General features: G+C 40.3%; 1 protein-coding gene across 2 annotated transcripts in view; it reads left to right on the top strand.

The window, feature by feature from the left end:
- The first annotated feature begins 4,560 nt into the window (after positions 1 to 4,560).
- Positions 4,561 to 18,557, top strand: part of SENP2 (SUMO specific peptidase 2) — a 41,168-nt gene continuing 27,171 nt past the window's right edge. The window contains exons 1-6 of one of the 2 annotated variants that reach the window (XM_014846135.3): positions 4,561 to 4,892; positions 7,185 to 7,240; positions 10,433 to 10,566; positions 10,997 to 11,063; positions 13,117 to 13,207; positions 16,868 to 17,036. In XM_014846135.3, the coding sequence (XP_014701621.1) occupies positions 4,570 to 4,892; positions 7,185 to 7,240; positions 10,433 to 10,566; positions 10,997 to 11,063; positions 13,117 to 13,207; positions 16,868 to 17,036 (840 nt within the window). In that variant the 5' untranslated portion in view covers positions 4,561 to 4,569. The remainder of the gene's footprint in view (positions 4,893 to 7,184; positions 7,241 to 10,432; positions 10,567 to 10,996; positions 11,064 to 13,116; positions 13,208 to 16,867; positions 17,037 to 18,557) is intronic. The other variant, XM_070509275.1, reaches the window with a different exon arrangement.

Below are 18,557 nucleotides of genomic sequence, written 5' to 3'. Positions count from 1 at the left end.
TATGCAAGATAATATATTCATGTTAACCTATTAACATCATTATATGAATACTTTTTTTGGTAGTTAATTACAAAACAGGAACTGAATACTACTTTTTTTCGGCATACTGCTTTTCTGGCCTAAGAAATATGTTTCATGCAATAAAGCTACTTTGTTTTAGAAACCGTGACTTTCTTACAAACAATGTATCAAACAAAATCAGCGCTCATCCAGTGCATTCAGTGACTGCTTGTTTTCACCGAGCTGCTCAAACACTTTGAGGAGAGACTGCTCTAGCCAGGGCTGTATGCACACTGCCAAGACAGAGGCAAAATGGTTTTACTTACTAAAAGGTAATTAAACAAAAAGGAATCAACAAAAATTTCGGAGGAATATTCAATATTTGACATCCATTGGTACTATGTATTTTAGATTTATTTGGGTCTTAAACTGTTGTTTTAAAATATTATTATAATCAGATTTCTGTTTTTATTTTTACTCAGCTGGCTTCCCAAGCATTGGTCATGAGAATGCTGCACTTTCATTAGACACTTATTCCCTGGAGCAGGCACACAGAATTGTCTGGGTGAGAAGCAACTCGATGGAAAAATCCACCCCTGTAATTTGGAGGGTCTATCCTCATGACTTCTGACTTGGGCTCGCATTTGGAACCATCGTGACCCATCTGAGGAATTCATGCTGTCTAACTCAGCAGGGTACTTCTTGCCTGGTGGAATCCTTCTCTTCTGGCTGCATCTCAGTTTCAGCTGCTCCCAGAGATACCTATCTCTCCTTTCGAGGTTTTCCCTAGGGCCATCCAAAGTCAATTTTAGGGTTGCCCCATATTTTAAGTCAGATCACTCCGAACAAACCTCTGGAATCTGGGGGAAATCAACCCAACCATTTTTTTTTCTTTTTTGAGGAAGATTAGCCCTGAGCTAACTGCTGCCAATCCTCCTCTTTTCGCTGAGGAAGACTGGCTCTGAGCTCACATCCATGCCCATCTTTCTCTGCTTTATATGCGGGATGCCTGCCACAGCTTGGCACGCCAAGCGGTGCCATGTCCGCATCCGGGATAGGAACCGGTGAAGCCCGGGCCACCAAAGCAGAACATGCACACTTAACCACTGTGCCACCGGGCCGGCCCCTCAACCCAACCATTTTTAAGTTTACTTTCTTTAATAAATAAGAAGAACAATATAAACTTACCTTCTTAACAATAAAAGGCAACTAAACAACAAAAAGAGACAGATCACCCTGAAAACAGATAAAGGAGTGACAGGTAGAAGAGGAGGTGGCTATTGCAATGGTGTGAGAAATGATCAGGCCCTGAACCACAGTAGCTCCGATTGGTTTGCGGAAGGGAAGGGGCAGATCTGCGGAAAACGTAGGATGCAGAACCAGCAAGTTAAACGGCTTATTAGAAACACGAAGGAAAGAGACGGAAGAGAAACATTTAGAATTTAGCTTTGCTGGGCATTGAAGGAGGTCCTTCACATATGTAAACACATTTAATTGGCCTACAGATCTGAGAGGCAAGTTTGATGAACTCTGTTTTACAGGTTAGGAAACAAGCTTAGATAGGGCCTGGTGCTGTTTCTCCACAAGGCAGGCAGAACCAAATGCAATCAATGTGAGCAAATTTTGTAATAAAATCCAGGCAAGAGAGAACTGTGCTTGCTTTTGGCATAATAAGGCCAAGGTTATTATCAGACAGATTGAATCAAAGTCACATCATTAGGAGGACACGTTTTCCTTGAGTCCTAGAGGAGTTGGTCTCCAGAAGGGAACTAATCTTCAGGATGGTGAATTATGTTGGATTTTATGCATGTTAGGCCCAAACCAACAACATCTCATCTATGGGCTCCTACTCCATTCCATCAAATGGCTCAGGACCCCATCCTGACAGGGGTCAGCAAAGACAAAGTTGAGAGGAAATCTCTTAACATTCGAAGAATGCTGGCAAAGGGAAAATTTGCAAGACTAAAGAATAGACTTCAGGGCTGGGTCTTCACTGTTTTGCGGAGGGTAGGCAAGTTTTGAGGAAGATGGGGGAGGGGACCTGGAAAGGCTTGAAGGAGAAGATCTTAGCAGGAGGACAAGGAAAACTGGCGCAATCATTTAGAATTCCCTACGAAAACTTAAGCAATGACTTTATACCCTTCCAGCGGTACAAGGGTGCAAGTTATCCAAAGCAAGGGCAGAAATCTCAATGTTCTTGTTACTCCATATGGTTTTGGGATTCTCCTCTGGCCCTCCGCTGAAGAGTTCCCGGGTCCAGGACTGGCTGCGGCAGTGTTGGGGTTGGGGATATGGATAATCCCACTCCTTGCCCAGTGGACGGGCAGTGGCCCATGCCCCTACTGTGGACGACAGGACTGTGAAAGCATCAACTGGCAGACGAGTCCCAGGTGGGAGCGACTGGAAGTCTGAGTCCCCTTTTTTCCTCTGTTTCAGAGGGCAACTAGAAACACTAAGAGGACACAAAGTGGGTGTATGTGTGCGGGAGGCTGGCAGTTGCCACATTCATGAGTTACTGTTTGCTGATGCCCAGGGAGTTGGACTGAGGTCTGTAATTGTGAAACCCTCCCACTTTTCCTGGTGGATTACCGACAGTTCAGTATTCTGTATGTGCAGGTGCTATTATCGAGGCAGGAAAAGAAAAAAAAATGTGTTGTGTTCTGAGATCTGATGCCAATATTTCTTTCTTTCTTTTTTTTTTATTTTTAAAGATTTTATTTTTCCTTTTTCTCCCAAAGCCCCCCTGGTACATAGTTGCATATTTTTAGTTGTGGGTCCTTCTAGTTGTGGCATGCGGGATGCCGCCTCAGCATGGCTTGATGAGCGGTGCCATGTTCACGCCCATGATTCGAACCAGGGGAATCCGGGGCCGCCAAAGCAGAATGCACGAACTTAACCACTCGGCCACGGGGCCGGCCCCTGATGCCAATATTTCTTAAATCTTGGTGGCCAGAACCTGGGACGAGCTGCCATTCTAAAGCAGCTTACAGTTTTCTGATATATGTTTTGAATGAAGATTGCTCTTTTGTTTTGGAGAATCCCTTTTTAGCACTTGAGTGGTCTTGGTTTGGCAAAAGCAAAGACCAATTCTTATAGTGGAATGGATAGTTGGGACATAGGTGAGCTGCTCTGCATATAATGCCAACGATAGTCTTCTTTTGTTACTGGGAATACGGCCTGAAACGGGTTAGGGGAGAGGTGGAAGGGAAATTCTCTTCTGTTGGTGGCTTGTAAAAGATGTTGAGTGGAGAGATGACCTCAAGGGGAGGAGAATCCTTTTGGGAGACAATGGGCTATGGGCTGTAGAAGCTGTACTTGTAATAGCCACTTCAATCTTCTTCTCGACTTTGTAATTCTCTTATTCCCAAACTTTCAGTAACAGCCTGGTGTTAGGCATGGCTTGGGGAACCAAGCGAGGGGCCTGTGTCCACACTTGGGATTTGCTTCCACTCTCTAGGAACTGTCCCCCACCCCCCAGGCCTGAGTAGTGGCAACCAAAGCTGGGGAGCTGGTGATTCTGGAGCTCTAGGGGTGGCTTGCAGCAGAATTCTGGAACACTGTTTATTGAGCAAAGGATAGGGCTGTACTAGGGAGTGCCTGTGTTGAAGTTCAAGCCAGTCTGGAAATCTGGTCTTAACCGGATCACAGGTAAGGATCAAGCGTAGTCAGGGTGCATCTGTGGGGCATGGAAACCTTGAGGGTTCCCAGGACTGTCTGGCAGAGGGTGGAGGGTGGGGGAGAGGTATAAGGGGTGGGGGGGGGGGACACTGGATTTTCTATTACTGAGTGGGACATTTTCTGTTCTTAAGCAGAAGCGTGACCTCTAGATAACAGGGAGACCAATTAGCAGCGCTCCCTGCCAGCCCAGGGGAGGAGAATAGTAAGTACTAGCAGTCCACAGGTACCTTTTCATCCTTAAGTTTCTCTGAAGACTTCTTGAGTTCTGCCCTTCCCTTCCCCTGCACTTTGCATACACGTTTATCACAGCAGACAGTTACTTGCTATTATAATTTGTAACTGTCTTCCCCATAGGCTGACCTCAAGGGCAAGGGGCTGGCCCTGGTACTCAGACTCCGGTTCAAATTCTAGCTATGCCACTAGCTAGCGTTGTGACCTCAAGCAAATTACTTAATCGCTCTATGCGTCGACTTCCTTATTTATTAAAAATGAGCAAAAACTCCCCATCGCCTGTGGTTGCTGGCAGAAATGAAGGTGACAATGCGTGTAAAGTACCAGGCACAAGGTATATGCAAAATAAAGGGCGCCTACCACGGCAAACATCTGTTAAGTAACCTGACCTACCTTTACTTTGCGCACTCAACACATTTACTGAGCATCCACGCTATTTCAGACCCCCGGAGCGCTCCCTCCCAGATGGAGAAGCCTCACGTGGGGCCTGTGGGCCTTGTCCCGCAAGCCGTCTCACGACTGGCTGCGCCAATAAGAAAACCCCGCCCACAACCCCTTCGATGTCGTCAGCGATTGGACCGGCACTGTCCCTCAGGCATTTTGGTTGCTAGGCTCGGGAGGTGGGGTCCTAGGTTGCGCGTGCGCAGATGGAGAACGAAGATGCTTTCCGGTCGGGCGGGAGGAGGTGACGTCGGGAGCGGTGGCGGGCGGGGGCCTCCTGTAGCCCTGGGGACGTTGTATCTCTGGGCCCTCTGGCCGCGTCACAAGTCGGCGACTAAGCCTTGGCGGTGGTGGCCGAGGCGGCGAAGGCGGCAGCGGCGGCGACAGCTCTGGGGTTTGCGTCTCGGGGTGTGTCGGCCGCCGCTGCTGCTTGGGCCTGGTATGTACAAATGGCTGGTTAGGATTCTCGGCACCATTTTCCGTCTCTGTGACCGGCCGGTGCCCCCTGCCCGGGCCCTCCTGAAGAGGCGGCGCTCGAACAGGTGAGAGGAGAGGGGGCCCGGCGCCGGCCTAGCCGTTCCCCTCCCCCACCCGGGCTCGGCGAGGGGGGGCGCTGGTCCAGCCGGGCCGGCCCTGCTCAGCCGAAACAGTTGGGGGGCCGAGGCCGGAGAGCTGCGGGTCGCGGATGTCCTGGTGACGTAGTCGCTCCCTCCGCTGTGTGCGGATGCGACTCCTGATGATGGAACGAGCTCGTTGTCGTTGGAGTGGCCGGTGATGGCTAGGATCTTTGATGCTCCTGTCAGAGTCCGGGCTGGTTGCTGTCAGCAACTGGGGCTTTATCGTATATTGCTGCTCTTGGGTTGAAAATTACAAATTGAAGGAATACTGTCTTTGTTGTGGCTCACTGTTCACGAAGCACACTCCCAAGTGTCATCTGTGGGTAATAACTGCAGTTAAGAGAAGTCAGATTCATAGCTTGCCCAAAGTCGTTTTGACTGCTGGTACTGTTCTCTCAGCACCAAGAGACAGCAGCTGTCTTGTTCTGAAACAGCTGTTAAGCTGCGTGTGTGTGTTTTCTTAAGGGGAGGGAGGGAGAGTGGTTCTGTGCTTTAGGATTAGCTTATGAGAAAAAAATTAGGTACCTCATTCCTTTAAAAAGATCACTAGTACGTACTCTAAAATTCAGTTAGCATTTTGGGGAAACTGAAAGCTGTTCTGACTTAGCATTTACCCCTTGGTTTGTCCCATTTCACGGTGTCTACCTCCTTGCCTAAGATTTAATCTAGGGAATAAAATACCATACCAATTCTATACAGCCCCCCCTCCCCAACTTTTAGTGATCAAGTGTTAATTTCATTTCTTATTAAGCCTCGAGATCATTGAAGGGTGGTTTCTTGGAGCTTGAGAGAACAAGATAATTAATACATGAGTCTGAGAACACAGGTCATTGATAAAATTGGCTGTTGGCTAAATTCCATAATGTGTTCCAGAGAGGGCAAGGTTTCAACTTATTCTTCCTTTCTACCTTTCTGTAGGGTTGATACAAGGATCATTTTGGAACATGTTGTAAAGTGCCTAAAAGGATGCTTAATATATAGAAGGGTAGAGTTTGTTTATTCTGCCCTGGGGGTCTCGTGCAGAGGCTGGTGCGTGACAGGCACTTGGTACAGATTTATTGATTAAGGGAATATTAATTCGCTCTCCCCTGTCCTTTCTATTTGCTGTGAATCCCTGCTAGTCAGGGAAACAATGGTTTGGAGATAAAAAGCCTGTTCTTTATCATACAGCCTTAATCTAAAACAACTCTTCTCAGTGTGAGCCATTTTTCAGTCAAAATGAAGCCAGGAGGTCTTGTTGGGATGACTAAAGTTATGAAATGAATGGTTCCCCTGGGAGTTAGTCTGTTCACTTTTTTGTAAATATGATCAATCATAATCATTTTTAGAAGATGATTTGTAGTATACCATGAAACTTTAGCATTCTTAAGGTATAGGTCCAAAAACTGCTGAATTCCCAAATTCTTAATTACCATTGTAATATAGTGTCGATGATAAAAATACAGTTAAATTGAACACCTTTTCTGGCTGAAAACTCTCTCTCTCTCTTTTTTTTTTTTTGAGGAAGATTAGCCCTGAGCTAACTACTGCGAATCGTCCTCTTTTTGCTGAGGAAGACTGGCCCTGAGCTAACATCCGTGCCCATCTTCCTTTGCTTTATACATGGGACGGCTACCACAGCATGGCGTGCCAAGCGGTTCCCTGTCCGCACCCGGGATCCAAACCTGCGAACCCCGGGCTGCTGAAGCGGAACGTGCGCACTTAACCGCTGTGCCACAGGGCTGGCCCCTGAGAACTATCTTTTAAGGCCTTTTATATTGTCTACTTCTACCTGAAGTAGAAAATGACTTTCTTATGGGCGAGGTGGGGGGGGGGGGGGGTGTCATCTTTGAAAAGGAAATTATTTGTTGTTTTAAAATCATTTCTGGAGAGACAAAGGAAATAACTAGTCCTGGGCTCTTACCTATGTTCGTTTACTAGCTAAGTGATTTCTGACCAATTTCAAGTTTGTGCTTTAGCCAAATCACAGATTGTTATATGATAGGGAGTTTTGGTTCTCTCTCAAATAGTTGAAAACATAGTGTGAAGTCCTCAAATGCTAAAGGCCTACTACAGAGTAGCGTTCTCTTTTAAAACACCAGTGGGATCTCATTTGATGACCAAGGGGCTGGAGGGGGCTGTGTTGTCTGAATAGTAAGTTTATTTATAGAGTGGATATGTGTGTATATAAAAATATATATGTGCATATATATATTTCTCTCTTTTCTCTTTTATCAGCACTCTGTTGTCTACAGTGGACACTGATGAAATACCAGCCAAAAGACCAAGATTAGGTATTGAATATTAATTTTAAAAATTAGTTTTTTTAATAGGAAAAATATACGCATGGAACAAAATTCAAAAGGTAACAAGTATATGCAGTGAAAAGGAAGTCTGTTTCTTGTCCCTTTGCTACTCAGTTATCTTTTCTAGAGGTAACTACTGTTAACCGGGGACTAAAGTATCTTTCCAGATAAATAAGCCTATATGTTGAATGTGCATTTTAAAATTCTAAATCTTCCTATAAAGAAAAGGTGCTTTTTAAATTTGAGGAGAAAACATTGTGAAAACGGCTTCAAACTGAGTTATCTCGTTCAGATAGCTGAGTGAACCAATCTAATGTGTTGCCCCAAATTGTTTACTTCCCTATATCTGAAGGGCTAGATGTCAGTTGGTAGAAGAGAATAAAGCTAGATTAGAGTAAAAGGAAAAAGCACAATGGAATACCATAATAATAATTTCCTCTTTCTCAAAAATGAATGTGAATTTGGATCTACGTCCAGATGTGGTAGTTAAGAGTGGACATGTCTATGTTAAGGTTTCACTCAAATCCAGTGAGTACTTATTGAGCATGTCTTACTGCTAACAAAGTGTTAGGTTCTACAGGAAGTACAAAAATGAGTAAGACAGGGTCTCTGTTTTTAAGAACCTTACAGTTGTAGGGGTATGTGATTATATAGTGGGGGGATATGACAGGTACATAAATAATACTAATGTCAGTGAGGATATTATAAGTGAAATAAGAAAAGTAGTAACAAAATACTGTCCAATTTTCAGCTGGTTAAGAGTCTCAGTAAATATTTGATGAAGTGGCTAGTATGTCATGAGATGAGTCTTGAAGGATGGATAGGAAGGAAAAGCATTCTAGGCAGAGGGAACAGTATGGGAAAGTTGTGCAATTCAGGAAATAGTGACTAGAACTCAGGGAAAAAGTTGGCAAGAGAGAGAGAGGTCAAATTGTAGAGGACATTGAATGCGAGGAATTTATACAAAATTCATTAGGACAGTATTTCCCAAAGCACAGGATAGATACCAATTCAGGAAATGATTTTAGGAGATTCAAAGTTCATAGCATTAAGTAACATTTGAATTATGTTATATGCTAAAAAAGTTGTATCCTTTTCAGTTATTTTTAATTTTCTGATTATTTTAAGTAGAAAAATCTTAATTTAATGCTAGTTATGTCTTCAATACTTGTCTAATATGTGCTAATCTCCCCTTTTTTAACAGGTTCAACTAGAACTTAACATTGTTGTGTTTTCATTTCTTTATAAGACAAATGATATCGCTTTATGTTAACAGTAGCCATATAAAATGACCTTTACAAATACATTTGTTTAGCAAAAAAAGTGAGTCAATTTTAAATAAAAATATAAATAAATAAGTATGTGTGGTAGAAATAATTTTGACGGTAGTATTACAGAAGGTTCCTGGTAATCATCTATTTCATGGACTTTTATATCTCTTCCATGATTTTCATGAAATATGTGTTATGATTTTCTGAATGGAAACTATAGAAGGGAACCTAAGCCAAGGGGGAAGCAGAGATAACACTTATTGGCAGAGTTTGTGAAGGTCTATAGCAGCACTGTTGATAGAGCTCTCTCCCGCGAGCGCTGCTGAACACTTGAAATGCGTCTAGTGCAACGGAGGAGCTGAATTTAATTTCAGTTAAATTTGAACTTACATAACTGCATGTGGCTACCGGCTATACTGCATCAGACAGTACAAGTCTATTGGTTGCTTTTGAGAGAAAAAGAGGAAGGGTAAAAGAAAAAAAGCAGCACCTTAGAATTGCGGACTCATGATCTTACAGATAAAAGGAGTTTAAGAGATTTCATAGTCTAGTCTCAGGAAAATAAGGTGGTCTTATCCCCATTTTACAAATAAGGCAAGCCTTCCTTCCTTTTTTTAAGTCAGTGAGATTTTTGACAATCTTGGGGCATCCTCAGATTTTGACAAAATTTGTTAGGAAAATAAATATTATAATACTTTTTAGCTTATTAAGAGTACCTCTTGCCCTCTAGGGTCTGGATGACAGTCTGTGGATTCAGCACCAATTCCTAAAGTTCTTTTTCCTCCCACTTCAAGCACAGCAGAATGGAAGTGATGTCCCTCTACATTATTAGAGGGATAACCTGGAATTCTCTTTAATTCCTAAAATGAGAAACAAGTCATTTGGAAACTTTGGTACTTTTAAGTATTCTCTAGTTACAAATTATTTCAAATTGGATTCTGCTTTACCCAGCTATCACATCCTTCATGGTGTTTAAGTTATTCCCCTGTCATTCTGGAAAGTATTTTATATCTTATGTGTTCTGGACTGCTTGTTGCTTAACAGCCACCATTTCAATTTCAGGCTATTTTTCTCTAAAGTGGAATGTGGCTAGGATGATGGTCTCTTTCCCTCAAACCTAGTGCTCTAAAATACCCTTAATTAGGAAATAGAAAGGAAATGGTAGAAAGCAAATCAGCAGTGTAGGAAGTGTGAGAATGGGGTAGTGTGATAAAAGGAGGAAGTGAGGAAAGCACTAAAATCTACCCTTCCCCTTATTTATTTACTTACTTATTTTGTAATCTTTATTTTTGGTGGCAGGGAGGGGTGAGACTGAGATTTTCCAGCACATCGTCAGTAGCAGAGGGATAGCCTTGTTTCATCGTAGATATTTAAGAGCTGCATATCTTATCCTTCACTAATTTCTACCCTGGGCATAGCCAAGATATAATAGGCACTTCGTGAGTAGTTGTTTAGGACACCTGTATTGTTACCTGCCCAGGAAGGAAGGACAAACCAGTGAGTAAATGATAGTGCTTCCTGTAGGATTCTGTAATACCTAGTGACTATTCGTTTCAGGTTAAGTTTTGCCCCTCTCTCTCTGGTAAAGAATTTTATATTCTGGAGAACACATTTCTTAAAAGTTGTCATTTTAGGACTTTTTTTTGTGAATCACTCTGTGATTTGCTAAAGTGATGGTTTCATGTTTTTGTAGTATCCCAGATATTTTATTTAAAAAAAAAATCAAAATGCTGGAATTCCAGTTATTCAGGTAGGAGAAAAATTATTTTTATAATTTTATCTCAATGGTTGAAAACAGAATTTCTAGTAAACACTGAAAGAGGCCTTTTTGTAATATAATCTTTTTTTTTTGCCAGAAGTTTATCACTCTATATTTATAGGTATATGTAATCTATATTACCCTGTCTAGATTGTTTTATTCACCAAGTGAAAACCAGTCTCTACAATGCTGCCAGCTTATTTGGATTCCCATTCCAGCTGAACACAAAGCCCATGGTAACTGCTGCTTGTAATGGAACACGGAATGTGGCCCCTTCAGAAGAGGTCAGTGGGGATAGGGCTCCAGTGGGGCTACTGATCTTTGTACTTAATCATTAAGGTTAAATTTTAGAAATACTCTCTTTTTAGGAATTAATGTGTAGAATAACTTCTTTCCAGCAATGTTCGTCTTTATTAGCCTTGATATAAAAGCCAAAAAATCAAAGGTTAAGAAATTACACGTTTAAAAAATATTTATGAAGAGCCTAATTATTAATACTTCTGCTTTTTAAATTTAAGTATGCATAAAGAACCTGGAATTCTTATTTTTTACATCATTTTGTGAGTCTTTACAAATTAAACATTTGGTTTTATTGATATCTCCTCTGTGAGTTAGCTAAATAATCACCAACAGAGTGATTTTTTTTTTCATATTAGAAACTTATTTAGATTTTAAAATTTAGATACTACAGATGTGATTCTCTTTGATTTTAAGGTATTTTCAAACTCATCATCTTGTGAACTGACAGGTTCTGGATCCTGGAACAACATGCTGAAACTGGGTGAGGTGGTCAAAATATTTCTGCTTCCCCCTACCTCCTTCTGCCAGTTTTTTCTGAGTTTTGAGAATATGAAAGGGAAACACTGATTTAGATAGGGATGAGAGCACAGACATATTCTCTCTACCATTCTAAAAAGCAAATAGCTTTCCTTTAGAATTGTCTTTGAATTCACTGTTGTGTTTTCTATTTGTATTATCAGTGTCCTTAATGTGACTTTGATCAAAGTTCATGCATTAAAAAAAAAAAACCACAATACCCCACATTTCTTGAGAGCTTTCTCTGTGCCAGGCACTGTGCTAAGTTATCAGGAATAACAAAATAATAAAACCTTTAATAACAAAATAATGAAACAAATAACAAAATAATAAAACTTTTAATAACAAAACAAAATAATAAAACCTTTTATAGCAAAATGACAAAATAAATAGCAAAATAATAAAACCCTGCCTTTGAAGGACATCATGTGATTGGGGAACAGTCTTAGGTTCCCAGTTCTCCCAGGTTTATGGATTAGGATCCTCCACATCATCCTTAGACCCTGAAACTGAATTGTAACTACTGTATATCCTGTACAAAATGCTGTGGTGGGGAAAAATCAGAAGAAGCCAAGTCCTGAAAGTGGCTGTGGTCTCTGCCACACAGGCAGGCTGGTAAAGTTTGAGAGGAAGGTGAAAAAGAGCTTTGAGAGAGCTTGTGCGTTCAGAAGTCAAAAGTGGAAGAAGCTCAGGAAATGATAAAAACCTTAGATTAGTGCTCCTCAAACTTTTTTTAGTAAAGTACCTCTGGTGGCAGAGAAGAACAAAGGAGAATAAGTGTGAACCCCCGAGTCTGAGCATATCCCAAAGGACATGGGACAAAGATGATACTTCTTTGAAGTCTTTCATTTCATTTGAAAAGTTAATATAAATTAGATTTTATAATCTATTCGGAGTGTTTGAATATATAAATGTTTAAAATTATTTACCATTAAAATCAATGTGTGGAAGGGATGGTAGATTTATCTCGTGCCTGAGGTAGTGGCACTATAATTCTGTGTAGCCTAGTCAGAGAAGCACAGGGATTCCTAGGGCAGGTTTTATATATAAAGATGTCCACAGTTTCTAATCTGAAACCCTTGGAGATTTGTTTGGGAATTCCAAATTTTTCCTATTTTGGGTATGTTGTGTTTATTAAATATTAGTTTAAAACCCCATGGGATTGAACATTGGTTCAAGTCAGGTTTTGCAAACAAATGAATTCAGGTCAGTATAGGTTTTGCTGCTACTGACTTATGAAAAAACTTTTAGTTTTAGATCTGTTTGCATTTTGGAGTCCTTAGGGACTCCAAGCCCAGCAGAAAATGTGGCTGATGAAAATTTTGTTACCCTTTTTTGAAGTATAGTAACCATCTCACAAGTGTTGGAAGCTTCTGGTGAAATGTAGTAATATATGGCAGGTTTTCATTTAAAAATACTTCTGTTTTCTTAGGAAGAAGAAACAATTTACTCAATTTGATTAGATTATGGAGTTTGTCATCATTGGGTTCTTCATGCTTCTTGTTGGTCCCAGCAAGCAAAACTAGAAAAGCTTGCCTATGAGTTGTTACTACTTACCTGAGATCAGAGACAAACTAAGCAGTATTGCTTTTCCTTTTTTTTTTTTCCCCTGGGGAAGATTTGCCCTGAGCTAACATGCATTGCCAATCTTCCTCTTTTTGCTTGAGGAAGATTTGCCATGAGCTAACATCTGTGCCAGTCTTCCTCTATTTTGTTTGTGGCTCACCACCACAGCATGGCTGCCGACGAGTCGTGTAGGTATGCCTGTGAACTGATCCTGGGCCACCAAAGCGGAGCACACTGAACTTAACTACTAGGCCATGGGGCCAGCCCCACTATTGCTTTTCCCTTAACTTTTATAAAGTTTGTGCTGGATCTCTGCTGTATAGTAATAGAATCTGAAAAAATAAGATACTTAGTGCTAGAAAGTAGATTACTCACAGATTTTCTTTTCTAATGCAGACTGTTCACAGGTTTTTTGTTGTTGTTTTTACAATTACAAATGCATTTTTAAATAGGTAATAAATCTCCTAATGGAATAAGTGACTATCCAAAGATCAGAGTGACAGTAACCCGAGATCAGCCTCGCAGAGTCCTGCCTTCCTTTGGGTAAGTGTTAAATTCTGCCCTTCTGGAAGTGGAGACTTTGCACTTATTAGGTGCTCACTCTTGCTAGGCATTCTCCCTTTGATTCTGTTATGTAATCTTGTTAAGTAAATACTCTAAGGTTAGTAATTTGCCGAATATCATACAACTAGTGAGACACTCGAACTCAAGTGTGTTACTTTTTCTACCACATTATATGCTTATAGCGTCTGATTTTGCAAACCTTTTAAAAAAGAAATGTCCCTCACCTCTACACTTTCTTTTGAAGTATAATACCCATACAGAAAAGTGCAGAAATCGTGTGTATAGCCTGATGAATTTTCATACACTGAACCGTTCTTATTATTTTATTAGTAATTTTCTTCTCCTTTCTGTGTGGTTACTTCCTAGAATTTCTACTGCTTGGATAGTAGACTTTCTGGATTGATCTAATTTTCCTATATATTATCTTCTTTTGTGGTTGTCCTTGCCTTTTTTTTTTTTTAAGATTTTTTTTGTTTTTTTCCTTTTTCTCTCCAAAGCCCCCCGGGACATAGTTGTATATTCTTCGTTGTGGGCCCTTCTAGTTGTGGCATGTGGGATGCTGCCTCAGCGTGGTTTGATGAGCAGTGCCATGTCCGTGCCCAGGATTCGAACCAACGAAACACCGGGCCGCCTGCGGCGGAGTGTGCGAACTTAACCGTTTGGCCACGGGGCCAGCCCCAGTCCTTGCCTTTTTTGAAAAAAAAAATCTTTCCCTGATTTTTTTTTCTTTTGGTTTCGTAGTTTTTAAGTCGTAAGCATCCTTCTTCCTACTCCCCATGGTTTTTTCCAAGCATCTTATTCTTATTATAAGGATGCAATATCTTATCTCTAAAGTTAATTTTTTTAAAATTTCTTCTTCTTCTTGCTCTATCTGCTTCTTCTGAATTTCTCCTCCCCCTTTGGATTATTTTGGTCTTTCATATAGTCTTTATTCAAATACCTGATAATCTTTGTCTATCCCCATATATTTAAGAGTGAGGCACAAACTAGGGCTCTCTGGAGTTGGATAAACGGCTAATAGTAGGGCTAAGAGAGAAAGTATAAAATGAGTCTGGAACATCTTATGCCAGAAATTAAAGGAGTGCTCAAAAACTGGGGGCATGTCAACATGACCCAGGAGGAAACGTGAGGGGGCTTTCACTGGCCCAACTGGGGACAATGTAAGCATCAAAATGAAGAAAGAGGAATACAGATGCTAGTAAATGTATAGCATGGGAGGGGAAAGATCTTCTCTATAGTAGAATGTCAACTAATAAGTGTAGAAGGAATGATAGAAAATTACCATTTTGTAACTATCATGGTAATAACTGATATGTACAGGAATCGTCAGTTGAGCTGAAACTAGTAAGTAAAAGTTTAATGAGGTATGGGATATTTACATAAACTAAAAATATCTCTCACAAATTAATCATTAATTACAAAGGGAAAAGTAGTAACTTTAGAGTGGAGAAACTTGCCTGACACCATATTAACCAAAGGATCAAAGTTAAAGTCACCCACATGGGGCAAACTCACATGACCTCCACATACATTGCACTGAGAAGGACATCATCACTTAATGTAGTATTCCTGCAGAAATCAATGATCTGAATCTAATTATGAGACAACTGGGTAAGCTGAAATTAAGGTTCATTCTACAAAACAACAGGCCTGTACTCTTCATTATACTGATGAAGAAAGACTGAAAAACCGAGATTAAAGGAGACCAAAGATAGACGACAGCTAAATGCAATGTGAGCTCCTGCTTTGAATCCTAGATGGGAAAAAAATTTGCTATGAAATATATTTTTCATACCTCTGGAGAAATTTGAATATGGGCTCCATGTTACATATTGTATCGCTGCTGAAGTTCCTGAATTTGATGATTGTATTGTGGTTGTGTAAGTGATATCCTTGTTCTTGGGAGATAGTACTTGAATATTTAGAGGTGAACTTATTCCCTAAGCATTTAATGCTATAAAATGTCCCTATAAGCATGGCTTTAGCTGCATCTCACACATTTTGAAATGGTTTTAATTTTCATTCAATTTAAAATATTTTCTAATTTTTGTTTTACTTCCTCTTTAACCTGTGATTATTTTGAAGTGTAGAATTACGTTGTTTAACTTCCCAATATTTGGGACTTTCCAGATATTGTTTTGTTATTTATTTCTAGTTTAATTCCATTGTGGTCAGAGAATATATTTAGTATGATTTCAATTCTTTTAAATTTGTTAACATTTGTTTTATAGCCTAAAATATGGCCTATCTGGGTGATGTTCAATGTGCACTTGAAAAGAATATGTATTCTGCTGTTGTTGGGTGGAGTGTTCTATAAATGTCAGGTCAAGGTTGCTGATAATGTTTTACAGGTCTTACCGATTTTCTGTCTACTTTTTTATTGATGAGCGAGGAGTGTTGATGTTTCCTACTGTAATTGTGGATTTGTCTATTTCTCTGTCTGGTTATGTCAGTTTTTGCTTCATGTATTTTGAAACTCTGTAGGTGAATATATGTGACCCAGATTCACCAGATGCTGTCACTTTGCCCATTTGCTTTATCATTTTCTGTCATATACATATTTTTTTCTGAACCATTTGAGAGTTAAGTCTTAGACTCATGCCCCTTTAATCGTAAGTATTTGAGTGTGTTTATTTCGTAAGAACGAGGACATTCACTTCCATAATCACAGATTACCAAAATGAGAAAATCTAACATTGGTGTAATACTATTATATAATCTTATTTAAATTTCTTCATTATAGAAATGATTTTTTCTGGTCCACGATTCAGTGCAGGATCGTGTATTACATTTAATTTTCATGTCTCTTGGATCTCCTTTAATCTGGAACAACTCCTCAGCCTTTCTTTGACTTTAATAGCATGGATATTTTTAAGAAGTACAAAGCATTTCTTTCGTAGAATGTCCCTTAATTTTGTCTGATTTTTACTCATGATTTATTTTGATTATGCAGTTATTTTTTGTAAAAACACTAGTACATCTGTGGTGGTGTATCATTTTTAAAACATCACATCAAGAGAAGTATGATGTCAGTTTGTCCCATTATGGATAATGGCAGGAGAGGCAGGCTCTGTCACCAGCAACAATGACTGGGTGGACACTTCATGGCTTCTATTTGTTTAGCACTTATTAATTTAGCATTTCTCAATTTAGCATTCAGCAGATATTTATTGAGTGTCTTTTGGCTTAGATCATGTATTATGATACAGTGGTGAAAAGATGTAATCTCTGTCTTCATGGAATTTAAAGTTTAGTGTGGGATGTGGACATTAAACAATCACACCAGTAATTAATTCCACTGGTGCCAGGTGACTAAAGGAGCAGCGCAGTACCAGAGGAGGGTGTGTGTAATAGGGGAGCTAAATCCAGAGTTGAGGTTGGAAGATTGGGCATGAGGAAGAAGGCAGAGGCTTTCATGTGGGAGCCCTGGTGACTGGAAATAGCAGAATTTCGTAGCAGAATTCTGGGGTGCCCTCTGCTCTAGAGATAGATCTAACTTTTGTGAATGATAGTTGTCTGATTTGCCAGGAGCAAGCTTAACCTGGGACGGCTTAATCACAGGATGGTCTGGAGCTTAAATTCCAGCAATTTAAGCAGTTTGGTGATAACTTTTTTTTCCCCTGTCTTTCTGTCTCTCAGTTTTACCTTGAACTCAGAAGGCTATAATAGAAGACCCGGTGGCCGACGCCATAGCAAAAGCAATCCAGAGAGTTCCTTAACGTGGAAACCTCAAGAGCAGGTTGTAACAGAGATGATCTCTGAAGAGGGTGGCAAGGGTCTGAGGCGTCCCCATTGTACAGTGGAGGAGGTAAGCCCTTATAGCCTGATCTCTTTTAAAAACTATTTCATGAATTTGCAGGGGAATAAATAATATATGTACTATGGTACAAAATTCCAAAGGTGTGAAAGGGTGTATGGTGACTGTAAATTTCCCAGTTTCCCCTCGGTATCTGGACCCACCACCCTGTTTGGCTCTTAGCAAGTAACCACTGATACTTGATGTATCCCTCTAGAGAGATTCTCTACGTAGATAATTTCGTCAATTTTCAGATGTAGTTATTTTCACCATAGGAAAGAGAAAGGAACCATGTTAGGAAAAGATCAGATTATAAATTCTTTCTTTTTGGGTGCCTGAATTGTTCTAACTTGTTTCTTTTATAAGCTGTAAAAACTGTGACTGGGTAAGGGAAGTAAGTGGTGTCCATCTACTTTTTCCTTCCCTTTTTAGGGCACTTAGCATTACGTCTTCATCAACAGTCTTTTCTTCAGTTCCCTCTTGAAGTCTTCACTTATTCCAGGAGAATTTAGAATTATTCCCGTATCTGGCATTCCTCAGGATTATCACCTGTTGCAATTTGCTAGTGGTTTTCTGAGCCACTTAATTTAGTTCAAAGAAGTATTTGTTTGGGTCCCAGGTGATGTGCTAGTTGTCAGCAATTCAAAATTGAATGAAATATGGTCCCTGTCCTCTAGGAGCTTATATATAAATAGTAGTAATCGACAGAAGTGGGCAGAGAGAGGAATGGACTGCAGCCCAGGAGGGATTTTTTTCTTTTTAATTGCGGTAACATTGGTTTGTAACATTGGTTTATGACATTGTATAAATTTCAGGTGTATATCGTTATATTTTGATTTCTGTGTAGATTACATCATGTTCACCACTCAAAGACTAATTACAATCCATCACCACCCACATATGCCTAATCACCCCTTTCACCATCCTCCTTTCCCCTTCCCCTCTGGTCCAATCTCTGTTTCTATGTGTTTGCTTGTTGTTTTTATCTTCTACTTATGAGTGAGATCATGTGGTATTTGACTTTCTCCCTGTGACTTGTTTCACTTAGCATAATAGCCTCAAGTTCCATCCATGTTGTCACAAATGCCCGGATTTCATCGTTTCTTATGGCTGAGTAGTATTCCATTGTGTATACATACCATATCTTCTTTATCCATTTGTCCCTTGATGGGCACCTAGGTTGTTTCCAAGTCTTGGCTGTTGTGAATAATGCTGCAATGAACATAGGGCTGCATGTGTCTTTACGCGTTCGTGTTTTCATGTTCTTTGGATAAATACCCAGCAGTGGAATAGCTGTATCATATGGTAGATATATTCTTAATTTTTTGAGGAATCTCCATTCGGTTTTCCATTGTGGCTGCACTCTCACCAGCAGTGTACAAGGGTTCCCTTCTCTCCACATCGTCTCCAACACTTATTGTTTCCTGTCTTGTTAATTGTACCCATTCTCATGGTAGTGAGGAGATATCTCATTGTAGTTTTGATTTGCATTTCCCTGATAGTTAATGATGTTGAACATATTTTCACGTGCCT

The sequence above is a fragment of the Equus asinus genome, chromosome 5 (genome assembly GCF_041296235.1).
Source record: "Equus asinus isolate D_3611 breed Donkey chromosome 5, EquAss-T2T_v2, whole genome shotgun sequence".
Taxonomy (NCBI): Eukaryota; Metazoa; Chordata; class Mammalia; order Perissodactyla; family Equidae; genus Equus; species Equus asinus.
Note: the sequence above shows the minus strand (reverse complement) of the source record. Positions and strands in the feature narration are given on the sequence as shown.